At 44.8% G+C, this 24,290-nt stretch overlaps 1 protein-coding gene across 8 annotated transcripts in view; it reads left to right on the top strand.

The window, feature by feature from the left end:
* LOC139548376 (muscleblind-like protein 1) overlaps positions 1–24,290 on the top strand; it is a 217,206-nt gene that overhangs the window by 97,037 nt on the left and 95,879 nt on the right. For all 8 annotated transcript variants that reach the window (XM_071358017.1, XM_071358019.1, XM_071358023.1 and 5 more), the window contains exon 2: positions 14,973–15,822. In XM_071358017.1, the coding sequence (XP_071214118.1) occupies positions 15,649–15,822 (174 nt within the window). In that variant the 5' untranslated portion in view covers positions 14,973–15,648. The remainder of the gene's footprint in view (positions 1–14,972; positions 15,823–24,290) is intronic.

The raw sequence follows: 24,290 nt of genomic DNA, 5'->3' as shown, positions 1-24,290 counted from the left end.
AGGTAGTGTATAGAGGTAGTGTATAGAGGTAGTGTATAGAGGTAGTGTATAGAGGTAGTGTATAGAGGTAGTGTATAGAGGTAGTGTATAGAGGTAGTGTATAGAGGTAGTGTGTAGAGGTAGTGTGTAGAGGTAGTGTATAGAGGTAGTGTATAGAGGTAGTGTATAGAGGTAGTGTGTAGAGGTAGTGTGTAGAGGTAGTGTGTAGAGGTAGTGTATAGAGGTAGTGTATAGAGGTAGTGTATAGAGGTAGTGTATAGAGGTAGTGTGTAGAGGTAGTGTGTAGAGGTAGTGTGTAGAGGTAGTGTGTAGAGGTAGTGTATAGAGGTAGTGTGTAGAGGTAGTGTGTAGAGGTAGTGTGTAGAGGTAGTGTATAGAGGTAGTGTGTAGAGGTAGTGTATAGAGGTAGTGTGTAGAGGTAGTGTATAGAGGTAGTGTGTAGAGGTAGTGTATAGAGGTAGTGTGTAGAGGTAGTGTGTAGAGGTAGTGTGTAGAGGTAGTGTATAGAGGTAGTGTGTAGAGGTAGTGTGTAGAGGTAGTGTGTAGAGGTAGTGTGTAGAGGTAGTGTGTAGAGATAGTGTATAGAGGTAGTGTGTAGAGGTAGTGTATAGAGGTAGTGTATAGAGGTAGTGTATAGAGGTAGTGTATAGAGGTAGTGTATAGAGGTAGTGTATAGAGGTAGTGTATAGAGGTAGTGTGTAGAGGTAGTGTATAGAGGTAGTGTATAGAGGTAGTGTATAGAGGTAGTGTATAGAGGTAGTGTATAGAGGTAGTGTGTAGAGGTAGTGTATGGAGGTAGTGTATAGAGGTAGTGTGTAGAGGTAGTGTGTAGAGGTAGTGTATAGAGATAGTGTGTAGAGATAGTGTGTAGAGGTAGTGTGTAGAGGTAGTGTATAGAGGTAGTGTGTAGAGGTAGTGTATAGAGGTAGTGTGTAGAGGTAGTGTGTAGAGGTAGTGTATAGAGGTAGTGTATAGAGGTAGTGTATAGAGGTAGTGTGTAGAGGTAGTGTGTAGAGGTAGTGTATAGAGATAGTGGGTAGAGATAGTGTGTAGAGGTAGTGTGTAGAGGTAGTGTATAGAGGTAGTGTGTAGAGGTAGTGTATAGAGGTAGTGTGTAGAGGTAGTGTGTAGAGGTAGTGTATAGAGATAGTGTGTAGAGATAGTGTGTAGAGGTAGTGTGTAGAGGTAGTGTATAGAGGTAGTGTGTAGAGGTAGTGTATAGAGGTAGTGTGTAGAGGTAGTGTGTAGAGGTAGTGTATAGAGGTAGTGTGTAGAGGTAGTGTGTAGAGGTAGTGTGTAGAGGTAGTGTATAGAGGTAGTGTATAGAGGTAGTGTATAGAGGTAGTGTATAGAGGTAGTGTATAGAGGTAGTGTGTAGAGGTAGTGTATAGAGGTAGTGTGTAGAGGTAGTGTATAGAGGTAGTGTGTAGAGGTAGTGTATAGAGGTAGTGTGTAGAGGTAGTGTATAGAGGTAGTGTGTAGAGGTAGTGTATAGAGGTAGTGTGTAGAGGTAGTGTATAGAGGTAGTGTATAGAGGTAGTGTATAGAGGTAGTGTGTAGAGGTAGTGTGTAGAGTAGTGTATAGAGGTAGTGTGTAGAGGTAGTGTATAGAGGTAGTGTGTAGAGGTAGTGTATAGAGGTAGTGTATAGAGGTAGTGTATAGAGGTAGTGTGTAGAGGTAGTGTGTAGAGGTAGTGTGTAGAGGTAGTGTATAGAGGTAGTGTATAGAGGTAGTGTGTAGAGGTAGTGTGTAGAGGTAGTGTGTAGAGGTAGTGTGTAGAGATAGTGTATAGAGGTAGTGTGTAGAGGTAGTGTGTAGAGGTAGTGTGTAGAGGTAGTGTGTAGAGGTAGTGTATAGAGGTAGTGTGTAGAGGTAGTGTGTAGAGGTAGTGTATAGAGGTAGTGTGTAGAGGTAGTGTATAGAGGTAGTGTGTAGAGGTAGTGTATAGAGGTAGTGTGTAGAGGTAGTGTGTAGAGGTAGTGTGTAGAGGTAGTGTGTAGAGGTAGTGTGTAGAGGTAGTGTGTAGAGGTAGTGTGTAGAGGTAGTGTGTAGAGGTAGTGTGTAGAGATAGTGTATAGAGGTAGTGTGTAGAGGTAGTGTATAGAGGTAGTGTATAGAGGTAGTGTATAGAGGTAGTGTATAGAGGTAGTGTATAGAGGTAGTGTATAGAGGTAGTGTATAGAGGTAGTGTGTAGAGGTAGTGTGTAGAGGTAGTGTATAGAGGTAGTGTATAGAGGTAGTGTATAGAGGTAGTGTATAGAGGTAGTGTATAGAGGTAGTGTATAGAGGTAGTGTATAGAGGTAGTGTGTAGAGGTAGTGTATGGAGGTAGTGTATAGAGGTAGTGTGTAGAGGTAGTGTGTAGAGGTAGTGTATAGAGATAGTGTGTAGAGATAGTGTGTAGAGGTAGTGTGTAGAGGTAGTGTATAGAGGTAGTGTGTAGAGGTAGTGTATAGAGGTAGTGTGTAGAGGTAGTGTGTAGAGGTAGTGTATAGAGGTAGTGTGTAGAGGTAGTGTATAGAGGTAGTGTGTAGAGGTAGTGTGTAGAGGTAGTGTATAGAGATAGTGTGTAGAGATAGTGTGTAGAGGTAGTGTGTAGAGGTAGTGTATAGAGGTAGTGTGTAGAGGTAGTGTATAGAGGTAGTGTGTAGAGGTAGTGTGTAGAGGTAGTGTATAGAGATAGTGTGTAGAGATAGTGTGTAGAGGTAGTGTGTAGAGGTAGTGTATAGAGGTAGTGTGTAGAGGTAATGTATAGAGGTAGTGTGTAGAGGTAGTGTATAGAGGTAGTGTATAGAGGTAGTGTGTAGAGGTAGTGTGTAGAGGTAGTGTGTAGAGGTAGTGTATAGAGGTAGTGTATAGAGGTAGTGTATAGAGGTAGTGTATAGAGGTAGTGTGTAGAGGTAGTGTGTAGAGGTAGTGTATAGAGGTAGTGTGTAGAGGTAGTGTGTAGAGGTAGTGTATAGAGGTAGTGTGTAGAGGTAGTGTATAGAGGTAGTGTGTAGAGGTAGTGTATAGAGGTAGTGTGTAGAGGTAGTGTGTAGAGGTAGTGTGTAGAGGTAGTGTATAGAGGTAGTGTATAGAGGTAGTGTATAGAGGTAGTGTGTAGAGGTAGTGTGTAGAGGTAGTGTATAGAGGTAGTGTGTAGAGGTAGTGTATAGAGGTAGTGTATAGAGGTAGTGTATAGAGGTAGTGTGTAGAGGTAGTGTGTAGAGGTAGTGTATAGAGGTAGTGTGTAGAGGTAGTGTATAGAGGTAGTGTGTAGAGGTAGTGTATAGAGGTAGTGTATAGAGGTAGTGTATAGAGGTAGTGTGTAGAGGTAGTGTGTAGAGGTAGTGTATAGAGGTAGTGTGTAGAGGTAGTGTATAGAGGTAGTGTGTAGAGGTAGTGTATAGAGGTAGTGTGTAGAGGTAGTGTGTAGAGGTAGTGTATAGAGGTAGTGTGTAGAGGTAGTGTATAGAGGTAGTGTGTAGAGGTAGTGTATAGAGGTAGTGTGTAGAGGTAGTGTGTAGAGGTAGTGTATAGAGATAGTGTGTAGAGATAGTGTGTAGAGGTAGTGTGTAGAGGTAGTGTATAGAGGTAGTGTGTAGAGGTAGTGTATAGAGGTAGTGTGTAGAGGTAGTGTGTAGAGGTAGTGTATAGAGATAGTGTGTAGAGATAGTGTGTAGAGGTAGTGTGTAGAGGTAGTGTATAGAGGTAGTGTGTAGAGGTAGTGTATAGAGGTAGTGTGTAGAGGTAGTGTGTAGAGGTAGTGTATAGAGGTAGTGTGTAGAGGTAGTGTGTAGAGGTAGTGTATAGAGGTAGTGTATAGAGGTAGTGTATAGAGGTAGTGTATAGAGGTAGTGTGTAGAGGTAGTGTGTAGAGGTAGTGTATAGAGGTAGTGTGTAGAGGTAGTGTGTAGAGGTAGTGTATAGAGGTAGTGTGTAGAGGTAGTGTATAGAGGTAGTGTGTAGAGGTAGTGTATAGAGGTAGTGTGTAGAGGTAGTGTGTAGAGGTAGTGTATAGAGGTAGTGTATAGAGGTAGTGTATAGAGGTAGTGTATAGAGGTAGTGTGTAGAGGTAGTGTGTAGAGGTAGTGTATAGAGGTAGTGTGTAGAGGTAGTGTATAGAGGTAGTGTGTAGAGGTAGTGTATAGAGGTAGTGTATAGAGGTAGTGTATAGAGGTAGTGTGTAGAGGTAGTGTGTAGAGGTAGTGTATAGAGGTAGTGTGTAGAGGTAGTGTATAGAGGTAGTGTGTAGAGGTAGTGTATAGAGGTAGTGTATAGAGGTAGTGTATAGAGGTAGTGTGTAGAGGTAGTGTGTAGAGGTAGTGTATAGAGGTAGTGTGTAGAGGTAGTGTATAGAGGTAGTGTGTAGAGGTAGTGTATAGAGGTAGTGTGTAGAGGTAGTGTGTAGAGGTAGTGTATAGAGGTAGTGTGTAGAGGTAGTGTATAGAGGTAGTGTGTAGAGGTAGTGTATAGAGGTAGTGTGTAGAGGTAGTGTGTAGAGGTAGTGTGTAGAGGTAGTGTATAGAGATAGTGTGTAGAGATAGTGTGTAGAGGTAGTGTGTAGAGGTAGTGTATAGAGGTAGTGTGTAGAGGTAGTGTATAGAGGTAGTGTGTAGAGGTAGTGTGTAGAGGTAGTGTATAGAGATAGTGTGTAGAGATAGTGTGTAGAGGTAGTGTGTAGAGGTAGTGTATAGAGGTAGTGTGTAGAGGTAGTGTATAGAGGTAGTGTGTAGAGGTAGTGTGTAGAGGTAGTGTATAGAGGTAGTGTGTAGAGGTAGTGTGTAGAGGTAGTGTATAGAGGTAGTGTATAGAGGTAGTGTATAGAGGTAGTGTATAGAGGTAGTGTGTAGAGGTAGTGTGTAGAGGTAGTGTATAGAGGTAGTGTGTAGAGGTAGTGTGTAGAGGTAGTGTATAGAGGTAGTGTGTAGAGGTAGTGTATAGAGGTAGTGTGTAGAGGTAGTGTATAGAGGTAGTGTGTAGAGGTAGTGTGTAGAGGTAGTGTATAGAGGTAGTGTATAGAGGTAGTGTATAGAGGTAGTGTATAGAGGTAGTGTGTAGAGGTAGTGTGTAGAGGTAGTGTATAGAGGTAGTGTATAGAGGTAGTGTGTAGAGGTAGTGTATAGAGGTAGTGTATAGAGGTAGTGTATAGAGGTAGTGTATAGAGGTAGTGTATAGAGGTAGTGTGTAGAGGTAGTGTGTAGAGGTAGTGTATAGAGGTAGTGTGTAGAGGTAGTGTATAGAGGTAGTGTGTAGAGGTAGTGTATAGAGGTAGTGTATAGAGATAGTGTATAGAGGTAGTGTGTAGAGGTAGTGTGTAGAGGTAGTGTATAGAGGTAGTGTGTAGAGGTAGTGTATAGAGGTAGTGTGTAGAGGTAGTGTATAGAGGTAGTGTATAGAGGTAGTGTATAGAGGTAGTGTGTAGAGGTAGTGTGTAGAGGTAGTGTATAGAGGTAGTGTGTAGAGGTAGTGTATAGAGGTAGTGTGTAGAGGTAGTGTATAGAGGTAGTGTGTAGAGGTAGTGTGTAGAGGTAGTGTATAGAGGTAGTGTGTAGAGGTAGTGTATAGAGGTAGTGTATAGAGGTAGTGTGTAGAGGTAGTGTATAGAGGTAGTGTGTAGAGGTAGTGTGTAGAGGTAGTGTATAGAGATAGTGTGTAGAGATAGTGTGTAGAGGTAGTGTGTAGAGGTAGTGTATAGAGGTAGTGTGTAGAGGTAGTGTATAGAGGTAGTGTGTAGAGGTAGTGTGTAGAGGTAGTGTATAGAGATAGTGTGTAGAGATAGTGTGTAGAGGTAGTGTGTAGAGGTAGTGTATAGAGGTAGTGTGTAGAGGTAGTGTATAGAGGTAGTGTGTAGAGGTAGTGTGTAGAGGTAGTGTATAGAGGTAGTGTGTAGAGGTAGTGTGTAGAGGTAGTGTATAGAGGTAGTGTATAGAGGTAGTGTATAGAGGTAGTGTATAGAGGTAGTGTGTAGAGGTAGTGTGTAGAGGTAGTGTATAGAGGTAGTGTGTAGAGGTAGTGTGTAGAGGTAGTGTATAGAGGTAGTGTGTAGAGGTAGTGTATAGAGGTAGTGTGTAGAGGTAGTGTATAGAGGTAGTGTGTAGAGGTAGTGTGTAGAGGTAGTGTATAGAGGTAGTGTATAGAGGTAGTGTATAGAGGTAGTGTATAGAGGTAGTGTGTAGAGGTAGTGTGTAGAGGTAGTGTATAGAGGTAGTGTGTAGAGGTAGTGTATAGAGGTAGTGTGTAGAGGTAGTGTATAGAGGTAGTGTGTAGAGGTAGTGTATAGAGGTAGTGTGTAGAGGTAGTGTATAGAGGTAGTGTGTAGAGGTAGCTTCTCTGTTCTGCCGGTGCATGGAAAATCCCTCCAGCTCTGTATGTTCCGTATCGTTGTTCAGCCACGTCTTGGTGAAACATAAGATATTACAGTTTTTAATGTCGCATTGGTAGGATAACTTTAATCGTAGGTTATCAATTTTATTTTCCAATGATTGTACGTTAGTAAGAAGAACTGATGGCAGTGGGAGTTTACTCGATCGCCTACGGATTCTCAGCCCGATCTGCGTTTCCTTTTCATGCGTCTTTTCTTCAAGCAAATAACGGGGATCTGGGCCTGTTCCAGTGAAAGTAGTGTATCCTTCTCGTCGGACTCGTTAAAGGAAAAAGTTTCTTCCAGTCCGCAGTTAGTAATCGCTGTTCCGATTATTGTCGGTCTTAAGAGACGGTAGCAGCAACTTTATGTACAAAACAAGTAAAAAAATAAGTTAGACAAAACAAAATAGCACAATTGGTCTCTCTCTCTCTCTCTCTCTCTCTGCATGCTGGGAGTGTTTGGTGCATGCTGGGAATTGAATGATTGATTGAGTGAGTGCGTGTGTTGTGTAGAGTAAGATATTCAGAACTTTCCTTCGGTTTTTTCTTTCTTGGTGGCATTCTTTGGTTTCTTCTGTGCATGATTAAGATTATTATATATTTTTTTTTTGTTGTGTGGTAGAATTAAGTATTTAGTTTTTTTCGTATCGAAATTACCTTGATTTTGGCGGGGATGGCTTCCAGAATTGGAATGCCGTCCCTGTCACTTCGGCACGGCTTTAGGTGTGTCACTGAAGCTACTGTCACGGTGGAGGAGTTTCTGGTCGCCGTAGGAGAGAAGGTAGGATACGATAATGTTGCGTATGCGTCACGGATGAATAAAGCGGTGGTGGTATTTCTTAAGGAAGAGCGCCTTGTTGATCGTATGGTTGAGCAGGGCGTACTTCTTAAGGGAATGTTTATTCAAGTTACCCCGCTTTTTTCTCCGTCAACAAGGGTAACGATTTCAAATGTACCACCGTTTATTCCAAATGAGCTATTGGAGCGCGAGTTATTGCGCTTTGGGAAGTTTGCAAGCTCAATTAAGGTTGTTCCGTTGGGTTGCAAACACCCGGCGTTGAAACAGGTTATGTCGTTTCGGCGACAGGTGTTTATGTTTTTGGACTCACCGGAGCAGACTTTAGAGATATCGTTTAAAGTCAAGTATGACAATAGAATGTATATGGCGTATGCTAGTACGGGTAGTCAACGGTGTTTTGAGTGTGGGGATGTTGGCCATAAGCGACATGCTTGCCCGAAAAGGGAGAAGGCAGAGGGAGGGGCGCAGGTGGTCATCGTAACGCCTGGGCCCACTGATGTAGGGAGAGGTGGGCTGACAGTGGTTGAGCAGCCACAAGCACCTGTTGCCGAGGAACAAGTTATCCGTGTTGAAGAGCCAGTTCCTCAGACTGGTGAGGAGGTGCCCAGTACGAGTACTGGGGCACAGGAGGGGGTTCATATGGAGTTAATCTCAAAGGTAGTGGAGGAGATGCCCACTACGAGTAATGGAGTACAGGAGGGGGTTCATGTGGAGCTAATCTCACAGGTAGTGGAGGAGATGCCCACTACGAGTAATGGAGTACAGGAGGGGGTTCATGTGGAGCTAGACTCCAAGGGAGTGGAGGAGATGCCCACTACGAGTAATGGAGTACAGGAGGGGTTTCATGTGGAGTTAGGCTCCCAGGTAGTAGAGGAAATGCCCACTACGAATAATGGGGTACAGGAGGGGGTTCATGTGGAGTTGGGCTCTCATGTAGTGGAGGAGATGCCCACCACGGGTAATGGGGTTCAGGTGGGGCTAGTCTCCCAGGTAGTGGAGGAGATGCCTGGTACGAGTGATGGGGTGCAAGTGGGGAGTGTTGAAAGGGATGTGGTAGAGGGGAGTCAGTGGTCTGTGGCCTCAGCTGAGGAGGATCAGGAGAAGGATATGGATATCTCTTCTGATATGACAGCAGCTGGTGAGGACTCAATTTATGATCTAGAGGAGGTAAATGGGTTTCTGGATCAGACTTTTGGGAAATCTGTAAAATTGGCAGAATATTTTGATGTTGATAAGTTTGTGAGGTCAGCTGTGATGTTACAGAAGACGGTGGGGTTAGACCAGTTGAGTGAGAAGAAGCGGTTTCGCTTGAGGAAATTTGTTACTGCTGTTACAGCAGCAAAAGGTGGTGGGAAACGTGGTCAGGTTAATAAGAAAAGATTTAAATAATGATGATGATCATGCTTCATAGGGTGTCTTTTTTCTCTTTGGTTTCTCTGTGGTATCTTCTGCTTTTCCTTTCTCTTTTCTACATGGAGGTACTAAGGGTAGGCTCTCTCAATATTAATGGGGGAAGGGACAGAAATAAGAGGGGTTGGGTTTTAGAAGAAATAAAACAGAAAAGGCTTAATGTAGTTTTCCTACAGGAGACACATAGTGATGAGGATAATGAGGTTGACTGGGGAATGTGGTGGGAGGGGCAGCATATACTCAGTCATGGTACTAATTTCAGTGCTGGGGTGGCCATCTTGTTTTCCTCAGGTTTAGGGGTGACTGTGATATCTACAACAGAGATTGTCAAGGGTCGGGTTTTATTGGTCAAGGTGGATGTTATGGGGTTTTTGTTTGTTTTTTTGAATGTTTATGCTCCTAATGAGGGTACCGAGCGTCTTGTTGTGTTTGATAAAATAAAAGAAACCTTAAGACAGTGTGACCAAGAGGGGTGTATGGTTGTAGGGGGGGACTGGAACTGTACTGTGGATTTTACTGTTGATCGCAACGCTGAAGAACCTCACCTGCGGTCAGCCACTTTCCTGTCTGGCTTACTAACTGAGTTAGAGCTTTCTGATGTGTGGAGAGTAAGGAATGCAAAAGTTAGGCAATACACATGGTTGAAAGTGAATGAAGGTCGTGTCAGTGCAGCAAGGTTAGATAGGTTGTACGTATCTGATCAATACTGTAGTAGGGTTGGAAGGTGTGCCATTACTCCTGTGGGTTTCTCTGATCATCACATTATAACTGTTGATATTCACTTGTCCTGTCCACGAAGGTCATCACCTTACTGGTATTTTAATGTTAAATTGTTACATGATGTCAAGTTTTGTGAAAGGTTTTTGTTGTTTTGGGAAAAATGGAGGGTTACAAAAGGGAATTTTGAGTCCTTGAGACAATGGTGGGATGTTGGGAAGGCCCAAATACGAGTATTTTGTCAACAGTATACTGCTTTGTCTCAAATTGAAGTTAAAGAGACTATCAATGCCCTTGAACAGGACATCAAATCAATTGAATTGAAGCTGCTCACTCAGAATGACCCTGGACTAGTAATGAACTTACAGGACAAGAGACATGAACTGAGGTCGTTTCTGCATGAAAGAGTGAAAGGTGCCTTGATTAGGTCTCGTTTCGCTTCCCTCAAGGATATGGATGCTCCTAGTGCCTTTTTTTTTAACCTTGGACAGTCGAAATTACAACGTAAACAGATGGTCTGCCTTCGTCTCCCTGATGGGAAGGTGACCACGGATGACAGTGAAATGCGTCAACATGCCGTGGATTTCTACTCTGCCCTCTATAAGGCGGAGGATTGTGACTCTCTGTGTACTGAACAGTTGTTACATGGTCTTCCTAAATTGGGACCTGAACAGAGAGTCGCATTGGACTCTGACATTACACTGCAAGAGCTGTCCACAGCAGTTATGCAGCTCTCAACAGGCCGAGCCCCTGGCATTGATGGTTTACCATCTGAGTTCTATAAGCACTTTTGGGGGTCTATTGGGGAGGATTTTTATGAAGTGGTGTGTGAATCTTTTCATGAGGGTTCTCTTCCTGTATCCTGTCAACGTGCGGTGCTTTCACTGTTGCCAAAAAAGGGGGATTTGGCTCTCATAAAAAATTGGAGACCTGTTGCTTTGCTGTGTGCAGAATATAAAATAGTTTCAAAATGTCTTTCAAACAGGTTGAAAGAGTATCTGGGATTGTTGGTCCACAAGGACCAGTCCTACTGTGTACCTGATCGCTCAATTGTTGACAACTTGTTTCTGATAAGAGATGTTCTAGACATTTGTAAACTGTCTGATGTAAATGTGGGTTTACTTTCTTTGGATCAGGAGAAGGCTTTTGACCGAGTGGACCACCAGTATTTGTTCAAAACGATGAAAGCCTTTGGGTTTGGGGATGTTTTTTTGTCTTGGATGAATTTACTGTATGCTGGGGCCTCGTGTATGGTGAAGGTGGGGGGTGGTTTGAGTTGCCCCATCCCTGTCCAAAGGGGTATCAGGCAGGGATGCCCAATTTCAGGGCAGTTATATAGTCTGGCGATTGAACCAATGCTTTGTTTTTTAAGAGCGAAGCTTACTGGTTTCTCTGTGCCAGGTGTAATGAAGGGTCCCACGATAGCACTGTCTGCGTATGCAGATGATGTGACAGTTTTTATTACAGGGGCTGAGGATGTTAAGGTTCTCTCAGACGCTTTAATGGTGTATGAGGGTGCCTCCTCAGCTAGAGTCAATTGGGGAAAGAGTGAAGCGCTGTGGGCAGGTCAGCTTCAGATAGGGTCCGCTCCACGGTTACCAGGGGGGCTTCAGTGGGGCAGAGATGGGATGAAGACATTGGGTGTTTTTCTAGGCTCTGATGTCTTTCAGAAAAAGAACTGGGAGGGTGTAGTGGAGAAAGTGTGTGCCAGACTGTCAAGATGGAAATGGGTGCTACCCCAGTTGTCTTATAGGGGAAGGGTACTGGTAATTAATAATCTTGCTGCCTCTACCCTGTGGCACAGACTAATGATTTTGCAGCCACCAAAGGGTCTGATACAAGAGCTTCAGAGGACCCTTGTCAATTTCTTCTGGTCTGGACAACACTGGATCAAAGCTGCAGCTTTGTACCTGCCACTGCACGAGGGGGGGCAAGGCCTGGTGGACATTTCCTCTAGGATCATGGCTTTCCGGCTTCAAGCAGCCCAGAGACTGTTGTACAGTGACGGTTCTAGCTGGGTCGACACAGCCTACGCACTGATGAGGAGAGCAGGCTGTTTGGGCTTAGACAAGCACCTTTTCCTCTTAAAGCTGGAGGGGGGTGAGTTGAATGGCCTGACTCCATTCTATGAGTCTGTTATGCAGGCTTGGAGGATTCTGGTCAAGTCCCGTAAGGCCGGCACGCTACCAGGGATGTGGCTTTTTGAAGAGCCTCTTTTTTATAACACTGCCATCCAGTCCAGTGCTCTGGGTTCAGCCAGCCTGCGTTCATGCCTGTTAGGTGTCGGGTGCACCAAGCTGGGTCATCTGATGCAGAGCAGGAGCAGATCGTTGGAGGAGCTGGGAGAAAGAGCGGGGATCCGATCATCTCGCCTACTGAGGAAGGTCGTCGCTGAGGTCTGTGACTCCTTGCCAGTTCTTCATCGTCAGTATGTGACTGACATTTCCAATTCTGATCGGTGGAAGGAGGGTCTGGATTATGTGTTCCCTGCACTGATTGTTAGTGCTGCGGTGGGGGCATTTGAGGAGGACGTGGGGATGCTGCTTTCCTTCGATACCCCGGAGCTGGGGGATTTCAAGGAGGTGGGAAAGAAGGCCATGTACAGAATATGTGTAAAGGTGTCCCATGCCTCTTCCCTGGAAGGGGTAAAATCGACGAGGTGGGCGGGTGTGCTTGGTCCAGGTGCTTCCCCAAAAGGCTGTTGGCGATCATTATACAAACTGCCGATTGATAAGAGGACAGCTGACCTCCAATGGAGGATCATACATGGAGCTATAGCCACCAACATGCATCTGGTACACCTGGACCCTACTGTTGGGGAAGGGTGTCCATTCTGTGCAGAGTCTGAAACTCTGGCACACCTGTTTTTACTGTGTCCCAGGTTGGTCGGGATGATTGACCTGATCACTGACTGGTTCTCAACGTTGGGAGAGGTTTTCTCTTCCCAACTGTATATATTTGGGCCAAAGTACAGGTTCAGTCAAAAGGGTGTCGTTGTGTTGCTTAATTTTGTGTTAGGGGCAGCAAAATTAGCGATATGGAAGACCCGAAAGAACAGTATTCGGGGACAAGGGTCTGTGGATGTGGTGGGAATGCTGGAGGGAATGGTGGCAGCGAGACTAAGGGTTGAGTTTGCCTATTATAAACTTGTCAACAATATTGATCTGTTTTTGAGTATATGGGGTATTCAGAGGCTGTTGTGTTTAGTTACTGTGGAGGAGGAGTTGGAGTTGTGTTTTTAATTGATGTGTAACTGTGGTTTTGTATGAGTATTTATTGTGTGGTGGGCTCCCAGACCCAATAAAGATTATTTCAAACTCAAACTCTCTCTCTCTCTCTCTCTCTCTCTCTCTCTCTCTCTCTCTCTCTCTCTCTCTCTCTCTCTCTCTCTCTCTCTCTCTCTCTCTCTCTCTCTCTCTCTCTCTCTCTCTCTCTCAATTCAATTCAATTCAATTCAAGGGGCTTTATTGGCATGGGAAACATGTGTTAACATTGCCAAAGCAAGTGAGGTAGATATTATACAAAAGTGAAATAAACAATACAAATTAACAGTAAACATTACACATACAGAAGTTTCAAAACAATAAAGACATTACAAATGTTATATTATATATATACAGTGTTGTAACAATGTACAAATGGTTAAAGCACACAAGTTAAAATAAATAAGCATAAATATGGGTTGTATTTACAATGGTGTTTGTTCTTCACTGGTTGCCCTTTTCTTGTGGCAACAGGTCACAAATCTTGCTGCTGTGATGGCACACTGTGGAATTTCTCCCAGTAGATATGGGAGTTTATCAAAATTGGATTTGTTTTCAAATTCTTTGTGGATCTGTGTAATCTGAGGGAAATATGTCTCTCTAATATGGTCATACATTGGGCAGGAGGTTAGGAAGTGCAGCTCAGTTTCCACCTCATTTTGTGGGCAGTGTGCACATAGCCTGTCTTCTCTTGAGAGCCATGTCTGCCTACGGCGGCCTTTCTCAATAGCAAGGCTATGCTCACTGAGTCTGTACATAGTCAAAGCTTTCCTTAAGTTTGGGTCAGTCACAGTGGTCAGGTATTCTGCCACTGTGTACTCTCTGTTTAGGGCCAAATAGCATTCTAGTTTGCTCTGTTTTTTTGTTAATTCTTTCCAATGTGTCAAGTAATTCTCTTTTTGTTTTCTCATGATTTGGTTGGGTCTAATTGTGCTGCTGTCCTGGGGCTCTGTGGGGTGTGTTTGTGTTTGTGAACAGAGCCCTAGGACCAGCTTGCTTAGGGGACTCTTCTCCAGGTTCATCTCTCTGTAGGTGATGGCTTTGTTATGGAAGGTTTGGGAATCGCTTCCTTTTAGGTGGTTGTAGAATTTAACGGCTCTTTTCTGGATTTTGATAATTAGTGGGTATCGGCCTAATTCTGCTCTGCATGCATTATTTGGTGTTCTACGTTGTACACGGAGGATATTTTTGCAGAATTCTGCATGCAGAGTCTCAATTTGGTGTTTGTCCCATTTTGTGAAATCTTGGTTGGTGAGCGGACCCCAGACCTCACAACCATAAAGGGCAATGGGCTCTATGACTGATTCAAGTATTTTTAGCCAGATCCTAATTGGTATGTTGAAATTTATGTTCCTTTTGATGGCATAGAAGGCCCTTCTTGCCTTGTCTCTCAGATCGTTCACAGCTTTGTGGAAGTTACCTGTGGTGCTGATGTTTAGGCCGAGGTATGTATAGTTTTTTGTGTGCTCTAGGGCAACGGTGTCTAGATGGAATTTGTGGTCCTGGTGACTGGACCTTTTTTGGAACACCATTATTTTGGTCTTACTGAGATTTACTGTCAGGGCCCAGGTCTGACAGAATCTGTGCAGAAGATCTAGGTGCTGCTGTAGGCCCTCCTTGGTTGGTGACAGAAGCACCAGATCATCAGCAAACAGTAGACATTTGACTTCGGATTCTAGTAGGGTGAGACCGGGTGCTGCAGACTGTTCTAGTGCCCGCGCCAATTCGTTGATATATATGTTGAAGAGGGTGGGGCTTAAGCTGCATCCCTGTCTCACCCCACGACCCTGTGTGAACCCTCTCTCTCTCTCTCTCTCTCTCTCTCTCTCTCTCTCTCTCTCTCTCTCTCTCTCTCTCTCTCTCTCTCTCTCTCTCTCTCTCTCTCTCTCTCTCTCTCTCTCTCTGTGTGTCCTGGTCTAGGCCCTGTCTCTTCCCTCCTGGCTCTCAGCCCAGAATGTTGCTGCAACAATCACCCGATCTGATTGGTTCTCACCCAGGTCACAGTCTATTTCAATGAGGGGGGGGGGGGGGGGGGCATTTTGATTTTCACACAGACTCCATCTCTTCTCTCTCTTACCTCTCTGTCTATTTGTCTCTCTCCCTGTCCCTCCCACCCCCTTCTTTTCTTTTAAATATATTTGCTATGCGTGGCTGCGTTGTGCTTCATGTTAAGGGATATGGTGTTAGATTTGACTTTCCAGTCGAGAGACTGGCAGTGGGTATTAGGGCCTCTGGTGAGTTAGTGTGTGTGTGTGCCTTAATATGTATCAGCATTTATTAGTGTGTTTGTTTCCATTTGTCTTTGTTAAATGCTGACTGCCTCTCCTCTCCTCTCCTCTCCTCTCCTCTCCTCTCCTCTCCTCTCCTCTCCTCTCCTCTCCTCTCCTCTCCTCTCCTCTCCTCTCCTCTCCTCTCCTCTCCTCTCCTCTCCATAGACAGAAGTGCCTTGCCTGAAGCCTGTAGCTGTTTGGACCTTCTAGACCACACCAGGAGCCAAAGGACTGCCATCCCTGCCCGCTGAGCTTTCTGATCCCTGGTCCCTGGTGGTGCCCCCATCCTACCCACAATCCTTCCCTGCCACGTCTACCACCTCTCTGGAACTGTCTCTGCTCTCTTGTAGCCTGACTGTGACAACACATAGGATTTTCTTCCTTCTGTGTGGGTGAGAAGGGACTGTCCTCCCGCTGTCCCTCCCTCCACTCCGCCCCCTGCTACCTGCTCCCTCTGCACAACATGGGCCAACCCGATCAATAATGTGTTTCGCCATCCATCTCGCCTGACAGTTCAGCTGAGGAAAGAGAGAGAGAGAGAGGACAGAAGTTGGAACCGCCTGTACAAAGCAAGCTTTCGTCAGTGCCACCGGCCCAGTGTCAGGCACTGGAGGAATCTCATCAGCCCCAGTAACAGGCTCTTGGGATGGGCAATAGATCCTAGGAGAGGCCCTGGCTCACCTCCACAAACAGGCCTCGGATAGAAAACACCTTCAGATTGGCTTGTTTCATTTTGATTTCTCTCAGTGACATTAGAAGCAAACTTTCACACACATTCTGAGACATCACATTCTGCCTGGATATCCGTTGCTCTTAATCGGCTACTCCTGCCTGGTTCAAAATGGCGGTAAACCTGACACCTATTCGGGACACAAAATGGCTGACTCTGGAGGTGTGTCGTGAGTTCCAAAGAGGGACGTGCTCGCGTCCAGACAGCGAGTGTAAGTTTGCCCACCCTGCCAAGAGCTGCCAGGTGGAGAATGGACGAGTCATCGCCTGCTTTGACTCCCTCAAGGTGAGTCCTCAGCTGATTACGGATCTCTGAAGGTCCCACGCTGGCTTTAGGGTAAATTGTCTTTGGAGTCCACGCTCTCTGGTGGTTGAACATTCCGATCACGCAACGGATTACCTGAATGTTTCAATCACTGGCAGCATGTTCTTGAGGCAGGACGCAAATGAAGAGGAAGGTGCATATGATGTGGATAGAGAGATCAGGATGACGGAAAAGCAAAACGTCTTAGGAGGTTTGGAGCTCCTGCAAGAGGAAGCTGTTGTCTGTAAGGAGAGATATCACTTTAGAGGTTCATATAGACTTGGCTGGTCTGTAAGGAGAGATATCACTTTAGAGGTTCATATAGACTTGGCTGGTCTGTAAGGAGAGTTATCACTTTAGAGGTTCATATAGACTTGGCTGGTCTGTAAGGAGAGATATCACTTTAGAGGTTCATATAGACTTGGCTGGTCTGTAAGGAGAGATATCACTTTAGAGGTTCATATAGACTTGGCTGGTCTGTAAGGAGAGATATCACTTTAGAGGTTCATATAGACTTGGCTGGTCTGTAAGGAGAGATATCACTTTAGAGGTTCATATAGACTTGGCTTGTCTGTAAGGAGAGATATCACTTTAGAGGTTCATATAGACTTGGCTTGTCTGTAAGGAGAGATATCACTATAGAGGTTCATATAGACTTAGCTGGTCTGTAAGGAGAGATATCACTTTAGAGGTTCATAAAGACGTGGCTGGTCTGTAAGGAGAGATATCACTTTAGAGGTTCATATAGACTTGGCTGGTCTGTAAGGAGAGATATCACTTTAGAGGTTCATATAGACTTGGCTGGTCTGTAAGGAGAGATATCACTTTAGAGGTTCATATAGACTTGGCTGGTCTGTAAGGAGAGATATCACTATAGAGGTTCATATAGACTTGGCTGGTCTGTAAGGAAAGATATCACTATAGAGGTTCATATAGACTTGGCTGGTCTGTAAGGAGATATATCACTTTTGTGTGTGTGTGTGTGTGTGTGTGTGTGTGTGTGTGTGTGTGTGTGTGTGTGTGTGTGTGTGTGTGTGTGTGTGTGTGTGTGTGTGTGTGTGTGTGTGTGTGTGTGTGTGTGTGTGTGTGTGTGTGTGTGTGTGTGTGTGTGTGGCATACAATGTGTTATTTTGGGGTTACACACTCATAGTGGGGTCTCATTCAGCCCACAGGGCTCTCTGTTATTCACTGTCTATTTCTGATCTGGCACAGACACACACACTCCCACTACACCGAGAGAAAGAGAGAGACAGAGAGAGAAACAGACAGACAGACAGACAGACAGACAGACAGACAGACAGACAGACAGACAGACAGACAGACAGACAGACAGACAGACAGACAGACAGACAGACAGACAGACAGACAGACAGACAGACAGACAGACAGACAGACTCCCACTACACCGAGAGAAAGAGAGAGAGAGACACAGACAGACAGACAGACAGACAGACAGACAGACAGACAGACAGACAGACAGACAGACAGACAGACAGACAGACAGACAGACAGACAGACAGACAGACAGACAGACAGACAGACAGACAGACAGACAGACAGACAGACAGACAGACAGACTCCCACTACACCGAGAGAAAGAGAGAGAGAGAGACAGACAGACAGACAGACAGACAGACAGACAGACAGACAGACAGACAGACAGACAGACAGACAGACAGAGAGAGACAGAGAGAGAGAGACAGAGAGAGAGAGAGAGAGAGATAGACAGAGAAACGGAGTAAAGGTGTCTACAAGCTTCACATGACGTGCATGCATGTGGAAGGGCAGAGTCAGGTATCTTGGGGCAGTTTTGTCCACATCGTCTTTGCGTTCCACCCAGTGAGGAGGCCGTGTGTAGTGTATATCCACTAGGGGGGGCGCAAGAGTAGCTTACCAAGCAAGAGGGGCCCGAGGCACTCATTTAAGCTCTTAGCTAGCGATGACATTTCAACATCCGGATACGATGTCATATATCTTTTTTATATTTCCAAATTCTAGCTAGCTAAAAATGTCTGGCTAGTCTGCTGTCCTATGCTTTATGGCGCTACTTTTAACCACAGAAGAAGAAGCAAACATGTCTCTATAAATTACAATTGCTGTAGAGTTTGATTTAGAAAATGGTGAGTTTGTCCCGCTGAACACTACAAGAGGCTACAAAGGAGAAAACATGTCTATTGTCCAACCTATGGGAAGTATTTCCCAGGAAATAACCGTTCAATACTTTCAGGTGTTGGTTGCTTGATTTCACGACTTGCTGCTTTGTAATTACAAGTTATCTGCAGGAGCTGTCGACAGAAAACATGTTAAGTTCCGAGCTTCGGCAAACTCGGACAGCGATTACTACAACTGCAAGGGATTTTTCCAATGGTCCTGATGACAGTCTGAGGTGTGAAGTATCATTTCATTATGATCGCTCATATGGTCGGAGGGAGATGTGATTAAGAGATGATTTCACGTGTTCTAAGTCTGTCTTTTAACCTCTCTGGTACAAGTGGAACGATAGCGTCCCACCTCGACAACAGCCAGTGAAATTGCAGGACGCCAAATTCAAAACAACAGAAATCCCATAATTAAAATTCCACAAACATACAAGTATTATACACCATTTTAAAGATAAACTTATTGTAAATCCAACCACAGTGTCCGATTTCAAAAAGGCTTTACTGTGAAAGCACACCATGCAATTATGATAGGTCAGAGACTAGTCACAGAAAACCATACAGCCATTTTTCAGGAGAGGGCTCACAAAAGTCAGAAATAGCGCCCATTATGTTCAGAAATGCATTGTCTCAAACAAACATCCGGTGAAAGTGCAGAGAGCCACATCAAATTACAGAAATACTCATCATAAACATTGATCTAAGATACAGGTGTTTAACATACGATTAAAGATAAACTTTTCCTTAATGCAACCGATGTGTCAGATTTCAAAAAGGCTTTACGGCAAAAGCACACCATGCGATTATGTTTGGTCAGCGCCCAGCCACAGAAAACCATACAGCCATTTTCCAACCAAGGAGGTGTCACAAAAGTCAGAAATAGCATTAAAATTAATTGGTGCATTTAGTTCAGAAATCCAAAGGCACAATGCGCGCTCTCAACATCAAGACGAAAAGTCAAAAAAGTCCAATAAAAGTTAGTAGAAACATGTCAACCTATGTTTAAAATCAATCCTCAGGTTGTTTTTGTCATAAATAATCAATAATCTTTCAACCGGACAAAAGCTTCGTCAATAGAAAAGGAGAAACAAGAAATGCGCATTCTCGATCACGCACAGAACTCATGTCTGGAAATTTCCACTGGCCTCTCATTGAAAGTGCTGTATCTCCCTCGTTTTTCAGAGTAAAAGCCTGAAACAATGCCTAAAGACTGGCCACATGTAGAGGAAGCCATAGATATCGTGAACTGGGTCCTAAGTCTTTGTATGGTGGATAGGCGTTCAATGGAAAAACAGCCTTTCAAAATAATATTACTTCCTGGTTGGATTTCCCTCAGGTTTTTGCCTGCCATATCATTTCTGTTATACGCACAGACATTATTTTAACAGTTTTGGAAACTTTAGAGTGTTTTCTATCCAAATCTACTAATTGTATGCATATCCTAGTTTCTGGGCCTGAGTAGCAGGCAGTTTAATTTGGGCACGCTTTTCATACAATATTCCGAATGCTGCCCCCTACCCTAGTGAAGCTAAATATAAAACCACACACACTTTACAAAAGGACTTGGCTGCATGACAAGAGTACATACCGTATCTTGCACGTTGGTGTCTGTTTGACGATGTTTCACCTAAACACTAAACCAATCCAGTTGTCGGACAATTGGCGGGACAGACACCGGCAGCAGGGTCATAACAAAGTCATAAACCCTACCTATTTCTACAATTATTTTCTTTAAATGTGGTTTTAAACCTAGTCCTACCCTTAACCAAAACCTTAAACACACTGATAACCTCATGCCTAACCTTAACCTTAAGTGATATTTTTTGTTTTCATACATTTTTACTATAAAGCCAATTTTGACTTTGTGGCTGTGGTAAGTAGAGGAATCCCGGCAGCAGCCATAATCCCGGACTCCTTCACCTTTTTCAGATTGCGAACATACCGGTCCTGAATCTTTCTCCATGTTTGTTTGATATCAGCATTGGTGTTCAAATTTCCTGATTTCTCCCTCCAGCTGTCTTTTGCGATTACAACCGCGTGGAAGGGCTGTAGAGGTCTGACCAGTTCAACCAGACGCTCCTCAAAACTGGACAAAGACAGATAGAATTGCGCTTTAGCAAATCTCGAAGAAAAAAAAACACAAAAAAGGAAGCTTGCAGGTGGAACAGCAAGTACCAACAGCATGTCCGGGGGGTGGAGTAGACACAGGGACGGGACCAGAAGGGGGGTGGAGTAGACACAGGGACGGGACCAGAAGGGGGGTGGAGTAGACACAGGGACGGGACCAGAAGGGGGGTGGAGTAGACACAGGGACGGGACCAGAAGGGGGGTGGAGTAGACACAGGGACGGGACCTGAAGGGGGTGGTGTAGACACAGGGACGGGACCAGAAGGGGGGTGGAGTAGACACAGGGACGGGACCTGAAGGGGGTGGTGTAGACACAGGGACGGGACCAGAAGGGGGGTGGTGTTGACACAGGGACGGGACCTGAAAATATGTGGTGTAGACACAGGGACGGGACCTGAAGGGGGTGGTGTAGACACAGGGACGGGACCAGAAGGGGGGTGGAGTAGACACAGGGACGGGACCTGAAGGGGGTGGTGTAGACACAGGGACGGGACCAGAAGGGGGGTGGTGTTGACACAGGGACGGGACCTGAAAATATGTGGTGTAGACACAGGGACGGGACCTGAAGGGGGGTGGTGTTGACACAGGGACAGGACCAGAAGGGGGGTGGAGTAGACACAGGGACGGGACCTGAAAATATGTGGTGTAGACACAGGGACGGGACCAGAAGGGGGGTGGAGTAGACACAGGGACGGGACCAGAAGGGGGGTGGAGTAGACACAGGGACGGGACCTGAAAATATGTGGTGTAGACACAGGGACGGGACCAGAAGGGGGGTGGAGTAGACACAGGGACGGGACCTGAAAATATGTGGTGTAGACACAGGGACGGGACCTGAAGGGGGGTGGTGTTGACACAGGGACAGGACCAGAAGGGGGGTGGAGTAGACACAGGGACAGGACCAGAAGGGGGGTGGAGTAGACACAGGGACAGGACCAGAAGGGGGGTGGAGTAGACACAGGGACAGGACCAGAAGGGGGGTGGAGTAGACACAGGGACGGGACCAGAACGGGGGTGGAGTAGACATCTCTAGCTGTAGCTGACGGTTTTTGATGGGGATGGTTTTATTATGTTTCTGTGATTGACACACCTTTGAGCCAATATACTTTTTATGTAGGACAGTGGGAGGAGAAAGACAGCAGGAGTGGGAGAAAGAGGGATATTCAGAGACACAACAATACTGTAAAGGTATACAGACACTCAGACAACCATACTGCGAATACTAGTAATGTAAATACACACTCATAAAGTCATACATTCAAAGATGAACACTGTCACACACACATAAAGACACGCTCATAAATCATTTTCCAGGGGACAGTGAGAGACTGGGTCAGCTGGGGATGCCTCCAAGCAGGGCTTCACATTACCTGGCAGCCCCTCTTTAATAATGACACACATGCACGTACACACACACACACAGACACACGCACAAGACCGGGCTCTGTTCTCTGTTTCCTATCAGATTGGCTGGCCAGTGTGTTATTCAGGGAAACAGTTGTAGCACAGTAGTCTAGATGGCAGATCGAGGCCAAGGCCAAAGCAGTCTGGTGTTAGGGAAGGTTAGAATGAGACGGTGTGTGTGTGTGTGTCCATGTGTGTGTGTTTGTGTGTGCCAAAGTCATGCAGGGTCACATGTTGACCAGACCGGACACGTCGCGTGCGCGAGCGTCGCAAAATATATTTAGAAATCCATGTTATTCAATTATTGCACCCACACTGCTCGCGCGCGCCAACGAGCGTCTGCGACGCCAAGGGCTAAAATAGAAGTCGTTCCTATTTCTGACGCAGATCGCGATGCAAGTCCTGCCTCTCCCATCTCCTCATTGGTTTATAGAAGCAGGTACCCACGTGCCATCTCCTCATCGGTTATACCCACATGGGTGAATGAAAGACAAACTGTTTTGCCGGTAGTCGTGGTAATACAATGAAAGTTTAGATGCGATCACCATATAAATTAAACGATGAAAAAGCCTGGAAGGAGGATAGATGACTAGAAACGATTCGGTTGGCTGTTTTATGTGTGGATTAATTGTCGGAGTAGAGATCCTTGTGCATTTCAGGTAAAATAACAACTCAATGTTTATATCCCAGGACAAATTAGCTAGCAACAGCAAGCTAGCTAAATAGGACAAATTAACGTTAGCTAGCAAGTGCAAGCTAACTAGCTAAATTGCCATACATGTTTTATGCTTTTCGACCTGTTCCCAAATTAATGTCATTGGTTCAGAGTTTGTTTTGATATTTTAACCCGCGTGTCGTGATTGCATTTGGGAGGCAAAATACATTTATGCACGATGGCGCACGTGTGCAGCCGGTTTGGGTTCCGTGTCAGAGCTATGAATTTCCAGTAAGTTTACAAACCCACATACACACACATGCACGTACACACACACACACACACACACACACACACACACACACACACACACACACACACACACACACACACACACACACACACACACACACACACACACACACACACACACACACACACACACACTCACGTACGTACATACATTCATACATACACATCCAGGCCTACGCCTTCTTCTCCCAAAGCTAAGTCTGTTGTATGCACCCATGTCCTTTTGACACAATGATATATTTCCTTGGATGAATTCAGAAGAGGGACAGTGAGAGAGGGTGGAGTTACACTAGTAAAATATGTGTAGTAAGATCTATTTCCTGTTTACACTACGCTGCTTCATTTAGCTTTGGATGCAAGGCTGAGGAGGGTACAGTCAGGCTGAGAGAGATGAAGGGAGGGAAGTGGGGACAGACAGGCTGAGAGAGATGAAGGCTGAGGAGGGTACAGACAGGCTGAGAGAGATGAAGGGAGGGAAGTGGGGACAGATAGGCTGAGAGAGATGAAGGGAGGGAAGCTGGAACAGACAGGCTGAGAGAGATGAAGGCTGAGGAGGGTACAGACAGGCTGAGAGAGATGAAGGGAGGGAAGTGGGGACAGATAGGCTGAGAGAGATGAAGGGAGGGAAGCTGGAACAGACAGGCTGAGAGAGATGACGGCTGAGGAGGGTACAGACAGGCTGAGAGAGATGAAGGGAGGGAAGTGGGGACAGACAGGCTGAGAGAGATGAAGGGAGGGAAGTTGGAACAGACAGGCTGAGAGAGATGAAGGGAGGGAAGTGAGTAAAAATATATACTTGTGTATTGATTTTAAGAAAGGCATTGATGTTTATGGTTAGGTACACATTGGAGCAACGACAGTACTTTTTCGCGAATGCGCACCGCATCGATTATATGCAACGCAGGACACGCTAGATAAACTAGTAATATCATCAGCCATGTGTAGTTAACTAGTGATTATGATTGATTGATAGTTTTTTATAAGATAAGTTTAATGCTAGCTAGCAACTTACCTTGGCTTCTTACTGCATTCGCGTAACAGGCAGGCTCCTCATGTAGTGCAATGTAATCAGGTGGTTAGAGTGTTTAACTAGTTAACTGTAAGGTTGCAAGATTGAATCCCAGAGCTGACAAGGTAAAAATCTGTCGTTCTGCCCCTGAACAAGGCAGTTAACCCACTGTTCCTAGACCGTCATTGAAAGTAAGAATGTGTTCTTAACTGACTTGCCTAGTTAAATAAAGGATAAATAAAGGTATATCCAAAAATTCAGATTTCCGATTGTTATGAAAACTTGAAATCGTCCCTAATTAATCGGCCATCCCGATTAATCGGTCGATCTCTAGTTCTTACTTGATTACATTATGTTTCACGTCTTTACTTTAAAAAGAAAGTTGTAGTCATACATTGATATTTGAGTAAAAAACACTTGATTTATCTTGTGCTGATATAGAATTATTACATTTTAGCAAGTTATGAATAATTAATAGTGACACGTGACTCTATTTTTAGAGGATTGTGGGTAATTATATATTTTTTTGACCGTATAATACTTCACCTCAATGTTGTATGTTTGAATTAAATGCATTAAAATGTATTAAGCAGTTTGTTGAGGTGTAATTGATCATGATGAACGGATATCAAAACCGTCAAACAAATTGACTTTCAGTAATGAAACAAGCCATTACCACGCTACCTACTAAAGTGGGTTCAAATGACAAATAGTCAAATAATTAAAACAATGTCAAACCATATGGCACGTCTAGGGTTGTTACGGTGACCATATTACCCGCCAC

The sequence above is a fragment of the Salvelinus alpinus genome, chromosome 21 (assembly GCF_045679555.1).
Source record: "Salvelinus alpinus chromosome 21, SLU_Salpinus.1, whole genome shotgun sequence".
In the NCBI taxonomy this organism is placed as follows: Eukaryota; Metazoa; Chordata; class Actinopteri; order Salmoniformes; family Salmonidae; genus Salvelinus; species Salvelinus alpinus.
Note: the sequence above shows the minus strand (reverse complement) of the source record. Positions and strands in the feature narration are given on the sequence as shown.